The 23,990-nt window shown below is 45.9% G+C and overlaps 2 protein-coding genes across 12 annotated transcripts in view; both read left to right on the forward strand.

Annotated features, from left to right (window-relative positions):
- The window catches only part of CLEC16A (C-type lectin domain containing 16A), a 236,576-nt gene that overhangs the window by 67,433 nt on the left and 145,153 nt on the right, over positions 1-23,990 (forward strand). For all 11 annotated transcript variants that reach the window (XM_054668203.2, XM_009430305.4, XM_054668201.2 and 8 more), the window contains exons 11-12: positions 7,374-7,506; positions 11,864-11,964. In XM_054668203.2, coding sequence (XP_054524178.1) covers positions 7,374-7,506; positions 11,864-11,964 — 234 coding nt within the window. The remainder of the gene's footprint in view (positions 1-7,373; positions 7,507-11,863; positions 11,965-23,990) is intronic.
- LOC129137277 (ribosomal protein uL30-like) lies at positions 12,350-15,937 on the forward strand. The gene has a single exon (XM_063796662.1). The coding sequence runs from the start codon at positions 14,050-14,052 to the stop codon at positions 14,815-14,817; it is 768 nt and encodes a 255-aa protein (XP_063652732.1). The 5' UTR covers positions 12,350-14,049; the 3' UTR covers positions 14,818-15,937.

Here is a 23,990-nt window from a genome sequence, read left to right on the forward strand (position 1 = left end):
ATTTGACAATCATTTGTATTCATTTATTTTCCAACTCGCATATTTCCAGTTTAAGATCTTCTATGACCGGTGCCTGGGTACTTCAGGACGCCAGGTGGGAGCCAACTCTGGACAGGGCACCATCCTGTCACAGGGCAAACTCACACGCCCCCACACTCACTCAGACTGCGCCTGTGTGGACATGCCAGGGAACCTAACATGTACATCTCTGGGATGAGGGAGGAAACCAGAATATGTGGCAAAAACCCATGCAGACATGGCGAGAACATGCAGACTCCACATAGACGGTGGCCGGGACTGGGAATCAGTTTTTTTCTTTTTATCCTCATCCATGTTATAATGCAACAATGTTGAATGAAATGATGTTATTCAAAGATCTGCTGTATTGTGTTTATAAGCTACTTGGATTAATCTGAGCATCCTTCCTTTCCCCATTCAGAGTGGATTTGGTATTCATTTAAAATAAATTTGGATTCAGGCTAGGCATGGTGGCTCACACCTGTAATCCCACCACTTTGGGAGGCTGAGATGGGCGGATCATTTGAAATCAGGAGTTTGAGACCAGCCTGGCCAACATGGTGAAACCCCATCTCTGCTAAAAATACAAAAATGAGGCCAGGTGTGCTGGCTCACACCTGTAATCCCAGAACTTTGGGAGGCCAAGGCAGGCAGATCATTTGAGGTCAGGAGTTGGAGACCAACCTGACCAACGTGGTGGAGCCCTGTCTGTACTAAAAATACAAAAAAATTAGCCAGGCATGGTGATGTGTACCTGTAGTCCCAGCTATTCGGGGAGGCTGAGGCTGGAGAATCCCGTTAGACTGGGAGGCGGAGGTTGCAGTGAGCCAAGAGCACGTCACCGCACTCCAGCCTAGGCGATGGAGTGAGACTCTGTCTCAAAAATAAATAAATAAATAAAAATACAAAAATGAGCCGGGCATGGTGGTGCACACCTGTAATCGTAGCTACTCGGGAGGCTGAGGCAGGAGAATTGCTTGAACTTGGGAGGCAGAAGTTGTAGTGAGCTGAGATCATGCCACTGCACTCCAGCCTGGGCAACAGAGTGAGACTCTGTCTCAAAAAAAAAAAAAAGAAGAAGAAGAATAAGAAATTTGGATTCTTTTTTAAAATTTCCAGTTTAGGCTTCTTCTTTCTCATTCTCATTGATTTAATTTTCATTTTAAAAATTCATGGAATATTAGCAAACTGAAGTATCCTTCCTCCCTTCCACATCCCTTTCATTTAATTCCTGTCATCTCTTATAGATAACCAACTTGATTGTGTACTGAAGAAGTCTCCTTCCTGTGTTTCTTTCTGTAAAAATAAGCAGATTTGTGTATGTTTTCTTCTTTTCCTTTCTTACATACAGGGTAGCATATGTGTTCCTTCCACTTAGCAATGTCTCCGGAAATTACTCCATATCATTTCTCAGATCTTCTTCATTCCTTTTCACAGCTGTGCTGTGTGTATGTACCATAGTTGATTCCATTGGTCTGTTATGCCTGGGCATTTAGGTAGTTTCCAGTATTTTGCAATTACAAAGAATACTACAGTAAATATCCTTGTGCATGTGCAGTTGCATACTTCCAGAGGTGTGTCTTGCGGAGAAAGACCTACAAGTGGGCTGCTAGGTTGTAGAGTATAACGGTGATTTAAACTTTCCTTTTAAGCTGTATTTAAGTGAAAAAAAAAGTAATAGTTCAAATAAAATGAAAAATAGTACAGGTAACACAGAGACGTGACAGAAATCATAAAAGCAAGCAAATAACTGAAGTTTGAGCAAAATGGGCTAAACTATTGCTTCAGTCCCTTCAAACTCCAAATAGTATCATAACTGAGGTTCAGTCAGAGCCCCCTGGGAATCCAGCCTCAGTGCCTCAGTCCCGGCCTTGGGGACCATAGGTGGAACTCTGTATTCACATAGCCTATTGAGCTGCTTTCCTTGGTGGCAGCAGTGTGGCGCCCGCACCTTGGGAGGGAGGCTGGCCAGTGACAACAGGGATGATTGGAGTTGGGGTCCGGAGTGGCACAGAACCGTGCCAACTTCAGGTGTAGCACTATGAGGAGGTTCCCTGTGACCCTGATCATCAGGGGAGGTCAGGTCCTCTTTGATAACCTCTTCTAAAGATGATACTCACTTTAGAGCAGTGAGAATCTGGGGAGCCCTTTCCCCCAAAAACCTGCTACCAACTGGTCCCATGCCCACACAGCACTTTGCATAGAGCTTCAGGGAATTGGCAGACCTATAAGGGTTGTTTCAGTACCTATAAGGGTTGTTTGGATAAAACTATCAAAAAGAAGAGCAAGAAACCTTTCCTTGACATTTGAAGATCTGATCCGCATTCATCTAGAAAATTAAGTGGAGCCACTCACTCTACAGCTGTGCTAGCTGGATGAGGACTGTGAGGTGCAGCTGTGCGCACAGGTGTCACAGCCAGGGTGTGGAAATCCCATTTTGTGTGGAGAGGCCCATGTGGGTCTGGTTCTGCGTCAAGATGTGACACGGGGGTTGGGGGTGAGGAAGGGGGAGCGGTCCTGGCTTTGCTGCTGCATTTCCAGCTGTGTTAAGAATCACTGCACTTGTGGGTTTCTGTGCACTCATACTCAATATCCAGGGTTGGACCAGACGGTGGTTTTCAAGCAGTTTTGTGTGAAGCCGTAGAATTCCAGAAAGGGGCCTCATGGAGTGCACGAGGGAGCCCACGGCAGTCAGAGGCATTTGATGCCCACCACCCTTTCCTGGAGCAGCTCTGCGCTCATCTGCTGACTGTGGTGGGATGCCCTGGAAAATTGTCCTGCAAATTAGTATTCAGCTGCTTAAAAAAAAAGTTGGATGAGCTTGGTGCTGAATTGTCTTCACCCTCTTCTCTGCTCCGGAATTCTGCTGGTGTCCAACGAGATTAAGCCAGAAAGGGGACAACTACGTCACAAAGCTTGGCCTCCAGGCCAGGGTGCTAGGGCTTGGCCCTGTAACCTTAGGAAGTACTTGGAGCTGAGTTCCCACTGTGTCAACCAAGCAGGGCAGAGCTGAGCCTGGGGAAGGAGAACTTGCAGCTGGAGGGGAGGTGGGCCTATGCCACGTCCTCTGCCTCATGGGGCAGAGGCCAGAGGCTGGGAGACGAGGAGGAGGCTAGCCTCACAGGCTTGCTTGGGAGTCTTCAGATGTGTGATGGCAAGCCTTGTTAGTAAACACAAGCAAACATATACATATGACATTTAAGCATACATCTCCCAAATATGTGTAAAAATTTATGTATTATCAATTATATATAATATGATCATGCTAGTATTATGGACAGTATAAAACAAAATAGATTTTAAAAGATGAGAAGCGTTAAAAGACCTACTGCCTAGGGAATCATCTTGCATGCCCACTGAGGTCCATACCCACTTTGGAGATGACCAGGGTAGTTGGTGGGCACTAGGTGCCTGAAGGAGGCTGGTGAAGGTGAAAATGGCAGAAAGGAAAGAGTAATGTTTCCCCGACAGCAGTCTGCACCACGTTCGAACTCTTTTTTTTCTTTTCTTTTTTTTTTTTTTTTTTTTTGAAACAGAGTCTCACTCTGTCACCCAGGCTGGAGTGCAGTGGCCCAATCTTGGCTCACTGCAACCCCCACCCCCTGGGTTCAAGCGATTCTCATGCCTCAGCCTCCCCAGTAGTTGGGATTACAGGCGCCCGCCACCACACCCAGCTAATGTTTGTGACAGGTTTCACCATGTTGGCCAGGCTGATCTCAAACTCCTGACCTCAAGGGATCCTCTTGCCTCAGCCTCCCAAAATGCTAGGATTACAGGCATGAGCCTCCACGCCCAGCCCACATTCCAGCTCTTGGCCATATCTGTGTACTGTTTGCTCTGCTGTTTACGGGATAGCTTTCTTTGAATTGACTCACTTGTTTTTTTCCCAAAATTTAGCCTTATTCTAAGCACTAATATCCACAGAAGGCTTTCTGTGCAGCTAGAATTTTCTTCCAATGCACAATGAAATAAGTACAAAACTATGCAAACAAAGCATTTGTCCACACACCACTTAGAAAGCACTGTTGGCTCCCACCTGTGTGATGGGACTCGCCCTGTGGGAGACTCTGATCTTTGACATCTGACTTCAGATCAGATGGGAGGGAAGGGGGATGGTGAGAGTGAACCTCACATAGGGCCGGGGCCCATGTGAATATCGGGGCGGGGGGGGGTGCTCCTCCATGCCAAGGGGTGCCTGCAGGTACAGTCATGCCTAACAGTCTGGGGAGAGTCTCGTGGGGTATGAGATATCTCCCCACGAGAACACTTTGTGACCACATTGATCACAGACTTTGTCGGGGAGTGGCCCACCCCGCCTCAGATCACAGCTACCATGAATCATTGCCACCCGTGCCCGCTGCCAAAACATCTCGTGTTGGGCTAGACCAGTCATTCATTTATCACTTCAAGAGATACTTATTGTGTGCCTACTCTGTGCCAGACACTGGATTAGACAGTGGAGAACAAGACACATAAGACAGCTACAAAACCCCTGTTCTAGTGGAGGAAGGCAGACAGTAAAGAAGCAGAACAATAGAGAATGTAAGAGCCAAGTCACAATAAATGCTATTATTATTAAGTAAAATCAAGATAAGGGGGAGGAAGGACAAATCTCCTCTACAGAAGAATGCCAAATAATTTATGGAGATATGCGAAGACGTTTCAGAACCTAATGCCCCATTCTCTTAAGTGTGGCCTGTGTTTACTGACTTTCTTCCACAGAGTATGGTATGGAAGGAGGAGGAAAAGTGACTTCACAGTGGCGAAAGCTGATGAACATTAGCTTGGCCAAGTATTGGAGATTAACATCAACAGTCATAAGTCATACTGATAGTATGTGCCCTGATAGGATGTGATGAGCAGGGTACTTCCCCTCTGTGGTCCTCCTCCTCAAAACCTGTAACCCCAGTCTAAATAGCAGAAAGACATTGCACAAACCCAGAGTGAGGGACTCTCAAGAATGCCTGACCAGTACTCCTCAAAATGTCCAGGTCATCACAAGCAAGGACAGTCTGAGAAACGTCACATCCAGAGGAACCTAAGAATGAGGACTCAATGTAAAAGGGATCCTGGAACAGAAAAAAGACATTGGGAAAAACTAATGAAATCTGCCCAAAGTGTAGAGTTTAGTTTAGTTAATAACAATTTTTAAAGAGGTATTAAAAAAAAAAAAAAGGCAGGTGAAGGCCGGTGTGGTGGCTCACGCCTATAATCCCAGCACTTTGGGAGGCCAAGGTGGGAGGATCATTTGAGCTCAGAAGTTTGAAACCAGCCTGGGCAACATAGTGAGACCCCACCTCTACAAATACTAAAAAATTAGCTGGGTGTGCTGGCATGTACCTGTGTTCCTAGCTACTCGGGAGCCCAGGTGGTCAAGGCTACAGTGAGCCATGATCACACCACTGCACTCTAGCCTAGGTGTCAGAGCAAGACCCTGTCTCAAAAAAGAAAAAAAAAAAAAACAGGTGAAGAGGGGGTCCAGGAAGATGTCTCCGTGGAGGCGACATGTGAACTGAGCCTTGAATGATGCACCCCAGTCACACCTGGCTAGGAGAGACCTGGTGTGAGAGCCTTCCAGGCAGAGGAAATTACTGTGTAAAGATCCTTGGATAGAAACAAGCTTGGGCCAGGCGCGGTAGCTCACACCTGTAATCCCAGCACTTTGGGAGGCCGAGACAGGCAGATCATGAGGTCAGGAGATGGAGACCATCCTGGCCAACACGGTGAAACCCTGTCTGTAATAAAAATACAAAAGATTAGCTGGGCGTGGTGGCGGGTGCCTGTAGTCCCAGCTACTCAGGAGGCTGAGGCAGGAGAATGGCTTGAACCTGGGAGGCGGAGCTTGCAGTGAGCCGAGATCATGCTACTGCACTCCAGCCTGGGCGACAGAGCGAGACTCCATCTCAAAAAAAAAAAAAAAAAAAAAAATGGAGACAAGCTTGGGATGTTCAAGAGATAGTGAGAAGCCCAGCACAGCTGGAGCAGCATGAGCCAGCCAGGCAGGGATGGCCGGGAGGTAAGGTCAGAGGTGGACTGGGGCCAGGCCGTGTGTTTGGATTTCATCTTGAGAGTGATGAGTAGGCACTGGGAGTTTTGAACAGAGGAGTGACATGAGCTAATTTCATTAAAATCACTTGGGTTTGTGTGGAGAATACATTAGGGTGGCAGAAGAGGTGGCAGACGTCCCTGCATGAGCCAGGGGGAGGGAGACCATGGCAGAGGCGGTGTCTGAGCCCAAGGTATGTGTTCACATCCCTCTGGAAACAGAATTGCAGGTTCACATTTTATCATCTCTTTTAACCCCCTGTATGTCTCCCGAAGGTGGGGAAAAAGATGTGAACTCTGAGTGCCAAGGGCTGACTGTTTGAAAGTCCACGCCTGCACAGCCAAGAACTCTGATGGGGACACCATAAAGCCCAACCCTCATCCATCTTTAATTCAAGATGTTTTCTTTGGTGGTTCATAACTTTTTCTGAAAAATAAAAATGCACACCATGCTTAAGCTGATTGCTGCAGGTTACCCTTGTTTAATGGGGAGAAAAAATGAGGTTCCTAATCTCTCTCTGCCTTCTGGAAGTTGTAAGTAAAAAAGGAAAACAAAAGGCTTCAGTCACATCAGAGCTTTCTATTAAAAATGTAAGCAGCTTTAGGCCAGACATGGTGGCTGACGCCTGTAATCCCAACACTTTGGGAGGCCGAGGTGGGTGGATCACCTGAGGTCAGGAATTCGAGAGCAGCCTGGCCAACATGGCGAAACTCTGTCTCTACTAAAAATACAAAAATTAGCTGGGTGTGGTGGCAAGCGCCTGTAATCCCAGCTACTCAGGAGGCTGAGACAGGAGAATCACTTGAACCCTGGAGGCGGAGGTAGCAGTGAGCTGAGATTGCGCCACTGCCCTCCAGCCTGGGTGACAAGAGCGAGACTCCGTCTCAAAAAAAAAAAAAAAAAAAATGTAAGGAGCTTTAGAATATTGTCAGTGAGGTTGATTATGTTTATCAACCACATGTCATATCTTCTCAGCTGCCTGAAATCCTTTGGGAAGGAAATGTGGTATCAATAAAGTAAAAAAGACGATTTTAAACTCTCGAAATAGAATAAATGATTGCAATTTGTGTTTTGTTGTCAAAGACAGGAACACGTTTCTTGGTGTTGCCGTGATGAATGGAAAGAGAGGCTTCGGCCTCTGTCTTATTTCCACCCCAGTGTGTCTCTGGTGTTCAGGTCACTGCTGTCGGACATGTGCTTGATGTGTTTGGAGTCATTTATGCATATTTATTCTCCAACATGAGCATGTGTATAAATCTAGGGCTGAAAAGCTGTCTGGACTCATCCCAGTCTCCATTTTGGCTTCCAGAGATCGAGATGGTGATCATGGAGCGTAGCAAGCTCTCAGAGCTGGCCGCCAGCACCTCCGTGCAGGAGCAGAACACCACGGACGAGGAGAAAAGCGCTGCCGCCACCTGCTCTGAGAGCGCGCAATGGAGCAGGTAGCTGCCCGAGAGGTCGATGCTGAGTGCTCTCTCAGGGAAGAGGAGAGGGCTCAGTGGGGCGGTTGAGCCCTAGGGCCAGAGCCTCTTCTGTCCCTCAGCCCGACCATGCTGCCTCCCTTTCTTTCCCTGCTTCTCCAGCTCTGGCCACCCAGAGGCATGGAGACGGAGCCATCACTCAACACTGTAATGCTCACTCCTTTGCAAAGAGATTCGCCAGGATAGCGCAACTCTCCCTGCCCTGCTCCTGGCACTTTGGAGCTTGGCTCTGTCTAAAGGACATGGGTTGCTTCACATTGGCTGCTCCTAGAAATGCTCTGCTGCTCCGAGGAAGGATCCCCTCAGTAGCTGGGCTTGGATCTCCCTGCCTGGTTCATTCCCTGCCCTGCACACACAAACACATACCCCATCTATAGGGCCTGCCCTCTTGACTTGGCCGCATGAGTTGGTGCTGCCATCCACCTTTGACTTTTTGCCTGATTGTTCATTTCATCGATGGCCATCTGTAGCTACATCTTCTTAAACCTGGGTGACCCCAGATTTCCTGGAACCTTGCCATAGCACCAGCCCCTCCACAATGAGATTGGAGGGAAGGCTACTCCCAGCGTATGCTGGTAGCTGGTAGCAGGGCTTCATTTCAGAGTTATTTCCTTATCTCGCAGCCCCACTGCACAGACCCCTGCAACAGCCTCCTGATTAGCACTACCTTCCTGTTCATAAATGCACCACACCAGGATTTCTCTGTCAGCCTGCGAGGCATTCACTTCCTCAGCCCCTAGGGAGGGGTGGTGGAAATACACACGGCCCCCCATCCTCTTTAGTAATCCAACTTCAAGTGAAGATGTGAAGTCCACTAATTTTTTTCCTCCACATCTTATTTGTCTCTTTGCTTGGCAAATGTTTCATTGACTTAACAGATGGGATTAATTTTTATCAGATGTGCAAGGGAGCCATTTTTAGTTTTTGCTAAATAAAAAAATAGTGGAGTACAAAGACCTTTTAGATTTTGCTTCACAGCAAAAAATGTAACTCCCAAAGCTCTGAAAAATAAGTAATTCTAAACACAGACGGTTGGGGACAACCCTGGCACAGCATTCTTTAGACTATAAATAATTAGAAGAGCCCCAAATAACCAGTAGTGGGGTGTTGCTTAAGCAAAGGAAGAGGTATCTGCTTAATGGAGGATTAGGCCAGGCATGGTTGTTCACACCTGAAATCCTAGCGCTTTGGGAGGCCAAGGCGGGAGGATCACTTGAACCCAGGAGTTTGTGACTGGCCTAGTCACATAGTGAGACCCCATCTTTACGAAAAAATTAAAAAATTAGCCGGGCATGGTGGCAGGTGCCTGTAGTCCTGGCTACTTGAGAGGCTGAGGTGGGAGATTGCTTGAGGCAGAGAGGTCAAGGCTGCAATGCACTATGATTGCACCACTGCACTCCAGCCTGGGCAACAGAATGAGACTCTCGCTCAAAGAATATCTGCGGCTGCTTTTAGGTGAATACTGTCATGATGTGTTCAGTTCCTTAGGATTTGATAAATGGAAACAGAGAACATACTTTTCGTAGTATGGTAATACTGTGGCTTTGCTAATGGAAGAGAAACACCCATGTATTTCTCCCGCCACCAAAAAAAGGGTTAAAAAAACAGACCAAAATGTTATGTTTGAATATTGGGGTTGATGACTTCTTTTTTTCTGAATTTTGGTGGAGAGAAGGGTTTTCTTAGAGTTGATTGAGATTGTTTCTTAACTTTGGGCATCTTGAAGCACATGGCTTCTAATGGAAGCTGATTCAGTTGCCTTGAGTTAGGCCGCATGCAGTCCTGGGAACCTCCAGGCCAGATTTCTGCTAGACTGTGAGACTGAATGCCGGGTTAGAGACTGGCCCAGGTGGAGAGCAGCTTTCTCCTTTGTCAAGGTATCGAGTTGCAGCTTGTAAGAAACTGCCACTGCCCTCTGTCCCCCCACTTCTTGGCAGGGAGTGGGAAGGAAGGTGGCTGTTTGTTCTCTAGGCTGTGAATTGGATCTTGGCGTTGGTCCACTTGCCCCAAGAAACAGCGTGGTAAAAAACAGACTGTTTTTATATTCCCCATATATTATGGGCTCTATCTGCACTGGGGGTTAAATATAGGCCTAAGAGGCCAGGTGCAGTGGCTCACGCCTGTAATCACAGCACTTTGGGAGGCCAAGGTGGGCAGATCATGAGGTCAGGAGATCGAGACCATCCTGGCTAACACTGTGAAACCGCGTCGCTACTAAAAATACAAAAAATTAGCTGGGCGTGGTGGCGAGCGCTTGTGGTCCCAGGTACTCAGGAGGCTGAGGCAGGAGAATAGCGTGAACCCAGGAGGCAGAGCTTGCAGTGAGCCGAGATCACACCACTGCACTCCAGCCTGGGCAACAGAGCGAGATTCCATCTCAAAAAAAAAAAAAAATATATATATATATATATATATGTATACATAGGCCTAAGAAACTTAAAGCTTTCAAAACATTGTTTCTTTTCTTAAAAAAAAAAGTTTAAAATTATGAAAGTATGCAAAATGTTAAAAAGCATAAAGGGGGAAAAAAGTCTTCATTGCTAACATTCAGAATCAGGGGGACTACCATTTTGGTTATTTTTTTTTACCAGTTTTTTTTTTTTTTTTTTTTTTTCCTATGTGAACTTTCTGGGAATTTCACCCTCCCTTCTCCCAGAAGCTTGGACCGTATTGTGTCTATAATTTTGTATTCTTTTTTTCCATCTAATATCAACTCCCAAGCAAACTTTTCACCTTATTCTACCCTGTGTAAACAAAACGCTTAATGGTTTTATGATACTTCATCTCATAAAAGATGGTACCCACCCAGCTATTGGCATTTCGTTATTCATATTATTCCCAAATGAAAATATAATCCAAATTTCAAGCAGCTGATTTACAAGAAAATGTTATCCTACTCCTAAGTCTGGAAGTGTTATTGCTGGAGGCTTTCAAAACCCAAATCTACACATGGCAAAACTATTAACACATCTGAAAGGTGGTGCCCCATCTGGGGCTGTGGAGAAATGGGGATGGAACATAAATGTCCCCTTTAAGATTTTCATTTTTTTTTTAGTTTTTGTGTGTCACATGTGTGTTTGAAATGTTATGACAAGTACATTTTTCCTACTTTTTTTTTTTTGCATTTTTCAATGAAATATTTTGTATCAGAGATACATGTATAGAGTCAAAAATTCAAAACTGTGTCAAAGGTTATATAGTGAACACTCCCTGTTTCTCCCCAGTCCCCTTTCACTCCCCGTAGGCATCCAATGTTCATTGGAGCTTGGGTGTCCTTCCAGAAATTAAATGTGCCCTTGGTCACTCATGAAGGTGCTCTGTTCTCTTGGCCTCAGCCTGGCATTCAGAGGGGGCAGCCACAGACAGTGGGAGGATCAGAGCCTCTGGCCTGTGGGCCAGACGTGTGCATATTCTATTCTCCTGGTGTTGAAGAGTATTTTTCTGTGAGGCCCTTCACCTGGAAAGGCAGCATTTGGGATGTGCCATTTCCGATTCTTGCAGCCTCTCTACAGATCTCACCCACAAAGCATCAGAGGTGAGAGACCTCACTATCGACTCTTCGCAGTCAGAGAAAGTCAGCCTGAGAAATTGCTGGGTCAGGACCCTGCCAAAGTGAAATCATGAAGTAGTGCCCTTGGTATATTAAAAATAGAAATCAAATAGCAGCTCCCATGCATTGGCACCGTCCACAGTGCCTGACCCTGTGCTAAATGCTTTTCAGTCTTCATTGTGCTTGAATCCTCACAATAATCCTGCAAGGTTGGACTCCACCTCATACAGATGGGGAAATAGGTTTTATGTGACTTGCCCAAGGGTTTGCTGAATAAAAAGCTAAGAAGAGGCAGAATCAGAATTTGAACCCAGACAGTCTGGCACTAGGGCTCATGTTCTTGAACTTGTTTGGATTGTTGTTTGTGCCTTGTGTGACATCACACTGTCCTGTTTTCTTCATTGGCTTGTGACACACATCACTTTGTATTGATGTCTGATTGTTCTGTGTCTACCAGCTGACACGGGAGCTTTGGTGTGGGGAGTTTGTATAATTGATTCCCTGTGTCTGGAATACCTGGTGAATGATTGTTGTGTGACTAAGCAAGCAGTCTGTTCCTTGGTCAGGTTCCCCTCTGGATAGCATCTTCCCCAGGCAGAGCCTGTCTCTCATTTGTCTGTGTCCTCAGTGCGTGGTGCTGGACCAGGCACACAGTTGTGGCCTAAAGAGCTGTGTCAAAGGCAGCTAGCACCCCATGTGCAGGTTAGAGAGGGGAGGTGTTCACCCTTGTGCACCATGAGGCTCATACATGCCCCTCCTCTTTTCCAGACCCTTCCTGGATATGGTGTACCACGCGCTGGACAGCCCGGATGATGATTACCATGCCCTGTTCGTGCTCTGCCTCCTCTATGCCATGTCTCATAATAAAGGTAAGAACCCTTGCCTTGCCTGACTTCCTTGCTGGGCCCTGCATACCCATAGCATCCTTCCCCTCTGCTGCATGGAGGACAAAGAAAGGTGCTTTCTGTACAGAATTTCCTTTCTGGTTTTGGTGGTCCTTTTTGGTTTTGACTCCCGTTCCTCTTTAGCTTCTTTAGAATTTCTCAGGTGTTTTTCTACCAACTGAAGCCACAGGAATTGGTTACTCAGGCAATATGGAGGAAGGTGACTTGAGTGCCTAACCCAGGATGACTATATTCACCCTGTGGTTTTCTTTTGACCCCTTGATTTACAACTTACTTAGCATCTGACCTCTTTCCTAACATCAGAACTGAAATCAGTCAAATTGTAATCTTGGTTTTGCTATTTATAACACTTGGTGTTCTTATGCTGGGTTCAGAGCTGAAATAGACCCTGGGTGGACTTGGTGGAAGCGTAGGTTTCCTTTCTGAAGAAAGGTGTGGTTCTCTGGCTTCCCCTATTAAGGCTACTTGGCCAGGATCCCACTCCCATGGGGTTGACAGGTTTTGTTGGGATTCATTCATTCACCGCCTTGCTGCCGACCCCTGGGAATAGTTACTGTTGTTTGCCCCACCTGGCTTGACATGGGCACGTTCTGAAACCTCCACATCAGAATCTCTTCAAAGAAGAATTCAGGAATATTCCTTCTAACCCCTGCCAAGAGCTAGGCTTGGCATAGTAAAAAAAATCAAGTGATATTTTAGTAGGTTTTTTATAAGCTTATTGGGGAGTAGATAGAGTTGGGTTTTACTAAGACAGCCTATGGCTAGAGGCATTAGAACATACATGATATAACTAAGTTTATGTGTTCTTAAATCATTAATCATGATAAATAAGTTGATTGGTGGCAGAAGGGTATATAGGGAAAAAGTTTCCCACCTTTGACCCCAGCTCTCCTCTTCAAAGGCAGTTCCTGCTACCGGTTTCTCTTGTGTCTTTTTAAAGATAGCCAAACAAACCCAAGTAGGAGTATATATGGTTTTATTTGTATGACTGCCCACTTAGCTGTAAATGGAGATACCCATATTGTGCTTTCTACCTTGCTCTGCTCGCATCATCATATTTCAGCACATGGGTTCACATCCATAGAGAACTGCCATTCTTTTTTATCAATGTGTGAGCAAATCATAGATATTAAGGATTTTTGCATCTATGTTCATGACTGATACTGGTCTGTAGTCTTCTTGTAATTCTCTTGTCTGGTTTTGCTATCAGGGTTATGCTCACCTTATAGAATGAATTGAGAAATATTCTCTTCTCCTTGATTTTCTGGAGGAATTTTTGTAGTATTATTTCTTCCATAAATATTCCTTTAACCAGTGAAGCCATCTGAATATGGAGTTGTCTTTGGTGGAAGGTTTTTAACCACTCAATTTCTTCAGTAGGCATAGGGCTTTTTAAGGTTACATATTTCTTCTTGAGTGAGCTTTGGTAACCTGTGTCTTTTAAGGAATTTGTCATTTCATCTGAACTGTCAAATTTATTGGCATAAACTTTATGATTTTCCTTTATTATCTTTTTAATGTCTGTAGGATCTGTAGTGATGTTCCCTCTCTGATTGATGGTATTGATAATTTAGGTCTTCATTTTTTTTCCTAATCATTTTGGCTAGAGGATTATTAATTTTATTGCTACCCTCTATTGTTCTGCTGTTTTTTATTTTGTTGATTTCTGTTCTTATGTTTGTTTGGGGTTTTTTTTTTTTTTTTTTTTTTTTTTTTGCCTTCTGCTGCTTCCAATTTAATTTACTTTTTGTTTTATAACTTCTTATAAAGACGCTTTAGGCATTGTGGGAAGCACTTTATTGTCCACAGCCAAGCTGCTTGTGATGAAACTGTAACTTACAAGAAAAGGGCTGGGTTTTAAAAATGACACAGGCTCTAAAAACCCTGGAAGCGGTGCAACTTTTGGCAGGAATCGGGGTTAGCAGGACCTCAACGGCTCACTGTGGCTAAGTGAACGCTGACTGGGTCCTCCAGCGTGAGCTAGAACAGACGTCTCTATGGTCAAGTAAACAGCACGCGTGCTGTCTTCCCCATGTGGTGGGGTTGCGCATGATCAGTAGCTGCACCACTAGAAAGATGGCGGAGGAAGAGCAAAGAAAAATCCCTTTGGTTCCAGAAAATCTCCTGAAAAAGAGGAAGGCTTATCAAGCACTCAAAGCCACCCAGGCAAAGCAGGAACTTTTGGCAAAGAAGGAGCAGAAGAAAGGAAAAGGGCTCAGGTTTAAGCGACTGGAATCATTCCTACATGATTCCTGGCGGCAGAAACGTGACAAGGTGCATCTCAGACGACTAGAAGTGAAACCTCATGCCGTGGAATTGCCAGATAAACATTCCTTGGCCTTTGTTGTACGCATCGAAAGGATTGATGGCGTGAGTTTACTGGTGCAGAGAACCATTGCAAGACTTCGCCTAAAGAAAATTTTTAGTGGTGTCTTTGTAAAAGTCACCCCCCAGAATCTAAAAATCCTGCGTACAGTGGAACCTTATGTGACCTGGGGATTTCCAAATCTGAAGTTTGTCCGAGAACTCATTTTGAAACGTGGACAAGCCAAAGTCAAGAGTAAGACCATCCCTCTGACAGACAACACAGTGATTGAGGAGCACCTGGGGAAGTTTGGCATCATTTGCTTGGAAGACCTCATTCATGAAATTGCATTCCCAGGGAAGCATTTCCAGGAGATCTCATGGTTCTTGCGCCCTTTCCACCTCTCAGTGGCCCATCATGCTACCAAAAATAGAGTGGGCTTCCTCAAGGAGATGGGCACACTTGGCTATCGGGGTGAACGCATCAATCATCTCACCCGCCAGCTGAACTAGACCCAGGTGCCAAACTGCAGTATATTTTTGATCAATGAAGTGGAAGCATGTGTTTTGTTGTTTTGGGAATTTTTATCAAGTGTCTTCAGAGAAGATTATTTCCTGCTCTATCTTCAAAAACTGGAAAGGAAGGGTCAAAGAAAAGACAGTAGCTGGCTGGGCGTTGTGGCTCATGCCCGTAATCCCAACACTTTGGGAGGCTGAGGTGGGCAGATCACTTGAGGTTGGGAGTTCGAGACCAGCCTGACCAACATGGAGAAATGCCATCTCTACTAAAAATACAAAAATTAGCCGGGCATGGTGGCGCATGCCTGTAATCCCAGCTACTCAGGAGGCTGAGGCAGGAGAATCGCTCAAACGTGGGAGGCGGAAGTTGCAGTGAGCCGAGATCACGCCATTGCACTCCAGCCTGGGCAACGAGCGAAACTCCGTCTCAACAAAAAGAAAAGACAGTAGCTTATGTTCATGTCAAGCACCTCTCATCAGAGTCTAGTTCCAAGGAAAAATTCTAGCGTTTTCTACATTGGGTGCTGCGTCGTCTGAAATCGGCACATTCCATGGAGGAAGGAGTCCTGCTTTGTTGCATCTATCCTAGGGTTTAATGTTGGTAAATGAGTCACTCTAGCATTTGTACAAGGCTCCCTAAGACTCCTGCAGCAGTCGACCAAGCCCAAGGACATAATTGAATCTGGAGAGTCCTGGAGCCTTGTTTTGAAAAAGACTTGAAATACACATAGGAAGAAAGGCATAAAAATAAAGGTTCACTTGTCTCTGCTGTGAAAAAAAAAAAAAAAAAGAAGCTCTAATTATTGATTTTAATAGTAGGAAGGTTTGATCATTGATTTTTTAAGCAAATCAGCTTATTTTTTTAAATTAACATACCATAAAATTAACTCATTTTTGTATTTAATTCTGTGAATTTTGGGACATGTATGGATAGGTGTGAACACCACATAATCAGGAGATAGTACAGTTTCATTATCAGAAAAATATCCCTCAGGCTATTCCCTTTCCAGTCGTTGATTTTTAAACCTTTCTTCTCTATGACTTTAATGCTGTTAATTTCCCTGTAAGCACTGCTTTACCTGCATCCAGTAAATTTTAACATATGAGGTTCATTCAGCTTAAAATTTTATACAATTTCCCTTTTGATTTCTTGTGTTTTGTCATGTGTATAATTTCTAGCTGTGTTTCTCTTATTGATTTTTCTCCTGCTTTTGGATTCCTTCCCCCATTTTTTGCATGCCTGGTCATTTTTGATTGGTTGACAGTTACTGTGGTTTTTACACAGTTGGATGCTGGATTCTTCCTGTAAATATTTTTGGGCTGATGGTTCAGTTAATTGGAGTTGGTTTGATCCTTTTTTGAGGCTTGCTTTTAAGCTCTGTGAGAGCTGGTCCAGACAGCCTTCAGTTTAGGGCTCACTTCGCCCTATTACTGAGACATTACCCTTCTGAGACTCTACTGTGTCCCATGGTGAGGTGGTCTCTCCACACTGGCCCCCCCAGTGTGAGCTCCAGGAATTGTTCCACAGGCTTCATTCTGGCAGGTCTTTCCCTTTCTTCATGTGCATTCACAGACCAGAACACAGCAAGGTTCTAAAGGAACCCTCTGCACATGTCTGAGCTCTCTCTCTGCAGCTCTCTCTTCATTTCTCTTGTCCACGAATTTTAACCCCTTGATCTCCCTGAACTCCAGACTCTGCCTTCTCTGAGAGAACCACAGTCTTTGGGTTTTCTATCCCTTTGCTGAGGCCCAGATACTCTCACTGGACAGCAAGCTGGAGCAATCACTGGGCCACCGCCTTTGTGCTTCTCCCTCTCAGGGATCTCTCTCTTATGCTGCCTGTTCATCCAGAGTCTATAACCATTGTTTTGTATATATTGTCTTGCTTTCTAAGTTGCCTGAATTAGTAGAATAAATTCAGTCCATCTTGGCCAGAAGCATAGCACCTTTAAAGAAAAAGTTTGATTGAAGTCTAATTGATATGCAATAAACTGAACATATTTAAGGTGCACAATTTAATATTTTGACATATGTAAATACCCATGAAATCATCACCATGATCAAGACGGTGTATAATCCAGCATCCCAAACATTTCCTCATTCCCCTCCCTTGCTTCCCACACCCCTCTCCCCAAGTAACACCAATCTGCTTCCTGTCATTCTAGATTAGTTTTGCACTTTCTAAAATTTTGTATAAACAGAGTCATGCAACATGTACTCCTCTTCATGTGGCTTCTTTCAATCCACATAATTATTTTGAGATCCATCATGATGTTGTGTGTATCTGTAGTTCATTTCTTCTTGCTGAGTAACATTCCATTATATGAACATACCACAGTTTATTCATTCATCTGTTAATGGAAATTTGGGTTGTTTCCAGTTTTGGACTATTACCAACAAAGCTGCTGTGAGCATTTGTGTGGCCCCATACAATGTATGCCCATACAGAGAGTTGTATGAGCATATACATTCTTTTCTCTTGGATAAATACCTAGGAATGGAATGGCTGAATCATATTTCCCATATAATTATGGGAGATATGTGTATGTTTGCTTTTATTTTAAGATACTGCCAAACTGTTTTCCAAGATGCCTATATAATTTTATATCCCATCACCAGTGTACAAGAGTTCTAGTTCCTTTACCTCCTTTCCAACATTTGGTGTGGTCACCTTTTTAGTTTTCACCATTCTAATAGGTTTGCAGTGGTATCTTATGATCTTAATTTGCATATCCCTAATGACATTGAACATCTTTTCATGTGTTTCTTTTGCCATACATGTCTTTGTTAGTGAAGAGTCTTTTCGAATCCTTAGCCCATTTTTTAAATTGAATTGAGTAAAAAAAAATTGTGTTTCAAGACTTTTGGGTTTTTTTGTTTTGTTTCTTTTAAGACGGAGTCTCACTCTGTTGCCCAGGCCAGAATGCAATGGTGCAATCTTGGCTCGCTGCAACTCCGCCTCCCAGGTTCAAGCAATTCTCCTGCCTCAGCCTCCAGAGTAGCTGGGACTACAGGTGTGCGCCACCACGCCCGGCTGATTTTTGTATTTTTAGTAGTGACAGGGTTTCGCCATGTTGGCCAGGCTGGTCTCGAACTCCTGACCTCAAGTGATACACCCGCCTCAGCCTCGAGAGTTCTTTATGTATTTTGAATGCAAGTCCTTTATCAGAGGCATTTAGCAATGATTTCCCCCAAGTCTGTGGCATGTCTTTTCATTTTCATAACAACATCTTGGGAAGACCAGATGTTTTTTAATCTCCATGAGGTTCCTGTGGCACTTTTTAATACCGCCTTTTCTCTGTATTTTTTCTCTCCCATTCTGGACTGCTAGGCCTTGGAAGGCAGAAACCATGTGCTCCCTGCAGTACCTAGCCTACCGCCTGGCACTCAGTCAGTGCTCAGCCAGAGTTTGCTGATTGGTTGCTGCTCAGCTATGTGGCACGTCCCCAAGGCCATCTCTTCTTGGCAGCTTGTAGCTCAGGGCTTCAGCAAAGAAGGTGCTGTCTGTGTGGTGTAGATGCCAGGCTCCATGGGACAGTGGGCAAGCTCCTCATCTTGGTGACTGGTGTTCTCCATGGGCTTCCTTCCTGCAGCCCTGACCTGTACGGGGAGCAGAGACGTCATGGCTTACTGGGTGTGCTGCTGTGCACCTTCATCCATCTTATGCGCTGGAGAGACCACTCACCTGTGTTCCCGCCTGGGCATCCTACCTCTTTTTCTTGGGAATTTCTTCTTGGAAGAGTAGAACTGTATATTCAAGGAAATTGAATTCCTTCTCCCATTTTCTGCTAATGCTATGCATGTATTGATTCATTCATTCTTCCAACAAATATTTTGGAAGCCCCTGTCAGATGCCAGGCACTGGGATCAGTATTGGGGATGCAGTGGTGAACCAAACAAATGCTTTCATGGAATCTGGATTCTCTTAGAGGAGACAGACAGTAAACTAGTAACCAAGTAAAATAATCCCATGTAGCGAGAAGTGCAACAGTGAAAGTAAAACTAGGTAATGTGGTGGGGCAGGCTGAGGGTAGAGGGTACTACATCCGCCTGAGCAATCAGGAGAGGCCTCTTGGAGGCTTAAGTGATCAGGAGGAATAGCCTTGCAGTTTCTGATGAATTTCCTCATGTAATTAGTTATTCAGCAAATGCATGTGGAGCACCGGCCGTGTGCCAGGCAGTGTGCTCAACATGGGGACTACAAACTCCAGGCAGACCAACCCAGGCCCTTGCCCAAGAAAGCATCAGTCATTCTTCGACAGAAAAGTCCTACGAGGAGGCTGTCAGCACAATAGTGGGTCACTTGCCTGGTGGTGAGCATGGACTCTGCCCGCAGGAGTGAGGACCCGTTTCCTGAGGACACCTGGGCTATGGTAGAGGGCAGAGCAAGAAGGGGCATGAGAGCCTGTGGCATATCCGTCAGATCACTGCCCGTTCCCTAGGGTGAGCGGCAGCATGTCCGAGGCAGCGGGTGCCCCAAGAGGCAGGCATCTGGAGCCAGTCTGCAGGGGGTGGCACAGGCAGTGACTGAACTGTGTTCCTATGAGCCGTGTGGGGCTGCTGGGGGGCAGTTGGTCAGTTAGTGAGCTGACCCACTCTGCACCTCTCAGAATGGGTTTGCAGTAATTCAGCCAGCGGGTGGGAGGGATGAGAGGTGAAACTGAGAGGCTTTCTTATCATTCAGCAGATACTTGCTGAGCGCTTGCCAGGGCAAGGCCCCGTCATAGGCACTCAAACAAGCCCAGATGAGTCTCACTGAAGTGAACAAGAAGATTAATTGTGACTGTGACAAATGGTAGAAGGAAATGAACAGGGTGGAGTGATGAGGAAGCCTAGTGGTTGTGCTGCAGGGGTTACTAGGTGCTAGTCAGGGTGGTCAGGGAGGGCTCCTCTGAGGAAGGACCAGCAGAGCCACAGCCCAGAGAGTGAGAAGGAGCCAGCTCTGCAAAGACCTGGGGCAAGAGTCCTCCAGGTGAAGGGAGCAGCATGTACAGAGGCCCCAGGGTGGGAAGGAGCAGAAAGTGGGCCAAGGTGAGGCTAGCCAGGCGGGCAGGGGCCAGGTCATGAAGGGCCTTGAAGGCCCTGAAGAGGAATTGCCATTTTTTTTCCAAGTGCAATGGGAAACCCCTACCGAATTTTTAAGTAGGACAGTGATGTGGTCAGATGGAAGTTTTTAAAAGAAATGTTGGCTACCAGACGGAAAGTAGATGACTAGGGGTGGGGATGAGTTGCAGGAGGGAACACCGAGAGACTTGCTAAGAAGCTGTTGCAGTCGTCCAGGCGAGATAATGTGGATTGGATTAGGCTGCTGGCTGGGGAGTGGAGGAAACTGGAAGGACTTGTGATTATTTCAGCACTAGAGCCAGGACGTGCTGATGGATTGGATGTAGGGGTCGAGTGAAAGGGACGAGTCAGATGACTCCTGCGATTTGGCTTGAGCAACAGTGGGGGTGCATTTACTAGGATGAGGAGACAAGGAGAGTCACTAGGCTAGGGGTGAGGGGTTCTGGTTGATTTGAAAGGAGGGGGCATGAAGGGAGGAGCCTTGGTAAGGCTCAGGTTCCTGACTCCTTTCCCTGTGTGACCAATAGTGCCATTTCCAGAACTAACAAGCATGGGCCTTGGAGTAGGTTTGGAGAAGAAACGGAAAAGTTCAAGTCCGGTGCCCTGAGGCCCAGGTGCCTGGGGAAGCTGCCTCGTGGGGGAGCTGCCACCTGGTTTATGCTCAGTCCTGGCCTGTGAGCACAGAGTCTGCATTTGGTGGGGCTTTGCTGGTGGAGGTTGGTTGAGTGATTGGTTTTTGGTTATGCAGCAGCTGATCAGGCTGCACTTGACCTTCAGCCTCACTTTTCCAGATCCTTACCCCCCAAATCAGGTCCCAAGTGACCTGGTCGCTTTCTCATAGATTTTTTCCTCATAGACAATTTTAACATAAAAGCCACTTTAATAAAAACCAAATGTGAGCTCAGGCCTTCCAGTAATCATAATAGATTAGATGCTGCACCGAAATGAATATCCCACGGTGGAAAGGGTTGACCGGTTGGCGGAAGGCGCTTGTTGTGATTCAGTTGGGCCACATAATGAATTCTGGTTTGTTTCTGTAATAGAAAATGCAGCCTTCGCTCTTCTATCAAGTCCGCTGAGTCCTGGGCCAGAGGTGGAGGGATGGGGGTGAGTTTTACAGCTTTTGTATCTTGAAGGTTCCCCAGTTCAGTGACCAACCTTCTACTCCTGCCACTCCATTTGTCATTGTTTACCCAGGAAGAAGGAGTCTTGGGCTCTTTGTGTTTTGTGTTTTGTTTTGCTGAGAAGTTAATGGAACATGGATGAGCGATATGGAAAAGGTTGAAAGGTAATAGGCTAAAGGGAAGCTTTTGCCATGCGGAGAACTTGCACAACGTCAGTTTGGATCTTGGCTGACACATAACCAGAATTGGAAGTACATTGGAAATCGGCCCAACATCTGGTTAGCTTTCGAAATCTTTGGTCTATAGTCTTCCAAAGCTGGTAATACTTGTGTGACTGCAGCCAAGGAGACTTTGCGTGGTCAACAGACGTTTTTAAAAAGTTTGAGCATGGTTTACCTGGTGTTCTCGTGATCTCTTTATCCAGATCTGTCTAATTATTCTTATGCATCTTTGGTCTGGGTCTTTTACCTCTCTACCCTAAATGGGGGCTACTACTAAGGGGGAAGAATCCAGATATCAGAACTGAGAGGGAAGCTTAGTAAGAGTTACTGACACTGTGGGGCCACACCCTTCCCTTCTGTTTTGGATTCTTTGAATGAGTTAGTTGAGAGTTCCGCCCTCCACCCCTGTGGACAGGGGACACCCGTTCTGACTCGGTGGGCAGCTCAGGCTCTGACCCCTAAGGCAGGGCTGTGGGCGGGGCAGGGAACATGTGGTCTGCTGGAAGCCAGAATGAGCTAGTGCTCCCGTGAAGTGCAGCAGGGTTTCTTTGGAATTTGTCTGTCACAAAGCACTTAAGAGTTGAAGCAAATAGGATAATATATTATCCACAGTGTTTATTTCTGTCAGAGGGAAATGACTGGCAAAGAAGCTATTGGGTTTGCAGCAAAACCTGCCTTTCTGTGACCAAAAACCACGCGGTATGCATGCGTGTGTGAATGAGTGTCTGTGTGTGTATGAGTGTGTGTGTGTGTTTGTGTGTATGTCCTTGCACACAGGAGCCGTCTTACCTTTCACATGCATGCCCCTGTTACAGGGTGACATTGACCTTAGCCACTCAGAACCATCAGCCACCAGGTTGTTTCAGGCAGGAGGCTTAAACCTAAATCTAATGTTCGCCACAAATTAAATGCCATCCTAAGTACAGTGATGGTCATGCAATGATTGTTATAGAAAACAAAAATGAGAATAAGTTGCTTTTATAGTACCACCTTAAAATAACCAACTGCTGACAGTGTCGTATTTCTTTCTAGCATGTTTTCTGTGTGGGTGATGGTTGGGCTTTTTTGCACAGCTGTCGTATGGTGGCTTCTATTTTACGTATGTTTCCCCTTCATTTTGAGATTTGTCTAATCTTCTGCCCGAAATTTGATCAAAACTACTTAACTTTTTAAAAAATTAATTCAGCAAAAATGTATGGACTGTTGTGTTTGTGCCAAGATCACCGCTAGATCACATGACATACATAGCTTGGGAAGGTGGAGGGAAAGAGCGTTAACCAGCAGGGATCATGGTACACGGCAGAGAGGAGGGAGGTAAGAGCCACATGGCTGCATTCAGGGCTGGGCTTTCCACTCTCCACATGACCCCAGGCAAGCTTCATGTCTTTTTTGAGCCTCAGCTTCCTCGTCTATAAAATGCAAATATTATTAGCCACTTCATGGAATGTCATGAGGATGAAATGAAGCATTCTACGTCATATGCCTGGCTGATGGTCACCATTTCTTCAGGGCTTACCATGCGAAGGCAATCTTGTCATCTTAGCAGAATCCTCTCCTCCTTCCTTCCAAAGACGCTCTGTCCTTCCCCAGAGAGACTGGTGATTTTGTTGTTGTTTGTTTGTTTTGACTGAGTATTTTGGTAAATGATAAGGCCTCCTTGAAAACACTTGATAGTTCGGAGTCAAAGAGAGGATTTTAAAGGCCATGGTGGGAAAAAGAGCTGGGAGAGAGAATGGGGCCCCTGGCCCAGAAGGAGCTTTGGGGAAAGAAGGGAGATGTTCAGAGGGGTTTCTGTTATATAGTTTTGCCGTGTGCTGTGTGGAATCACCTCTGCTCTCTGCCTCCCAGGGCTGGTGGTAAAATCTACCTCACATGGACTGCATGGCACTAGTAGGTCAGTTTGGGGGAAAGGGCCGGAAGCATGGAGACCACTTGGAACAGTCAGGGGAATGGAACCACCCCAGTCAGCCAGGGCACAACCAGATTATGTTATGGCCCGCTAGCTGCCTCTCCTGGGCCCCTCCACTGCATCACCCTCCAGGGTCCTGGCACGAAGCCTTGCCTGTCCCTTCCCCCATCCTCCACCTCATCACCCCCTCCCCGGCTCTCTCCCACCCAGACCTCTCTGGGTCTGCTCCACTCCCTGCAGTCCCACCTTGGTTTGGCAAGTCCTGGCCCTCCCTGTCCAGTTCAAGGCAAACTCCTGTTCATCCTTTAGGATCCAACCTGAGCAGCTCGCCCCCTGAGAGGGGCCCCCAGCAGCTCAGCATGCCTCTTTTGGCTGTCTGTAACTTGATTTAGCTCTTGTTAGCTTTTATCCTTTTGTTCTTTTGTTCTAATTTTCCTTTTTTTTTTTTTGAGACAAAAGTCTCGCTCTGTCACCCAGGCTGGACTGCAGTGGTGCAGTCTCAGCCCACTGCAACCTCCGCCTCCTGGGTTCAAGCAATTCTCATTTCTGAGCCTCTCGAGTAGCTGGTACTACAGGCATGTGCACTACACCCAGCTAATTTTTGTATTTTTAGTAGAGACGGGGTTTCACCACATTGGCCAGGCTGATCTCAAACTCCTGACCTCAGGCGATCTGCCCACCTCGGCCTCCCAAAGTGCTGGGATTAAAAACGTGAGCCACCGTGCCCGGCCTAACTTTCCTTTTATAACACGAATGATAAGGGAACACATCAAGTCATGCTCAAACTAAAAATTCTCATCCATGCATTAAGCAGTGCTCAAACTAAAAATTCCCATTTGTGCATAATAA

Source organism: Pan troglodytes, chromosome 18 (assembly GCF_028858775.2).
Source record: "Pan troglodytes isolate AG18354 chromosome 18, NHGRI_mPanTro3-v2.0_pri, whole genome shotgun sequence".
NCBI lineage: Eukaryota > Metazoa > Chordata > Mammalia > Primates > Hominidae > Pan > Pan troglodytes.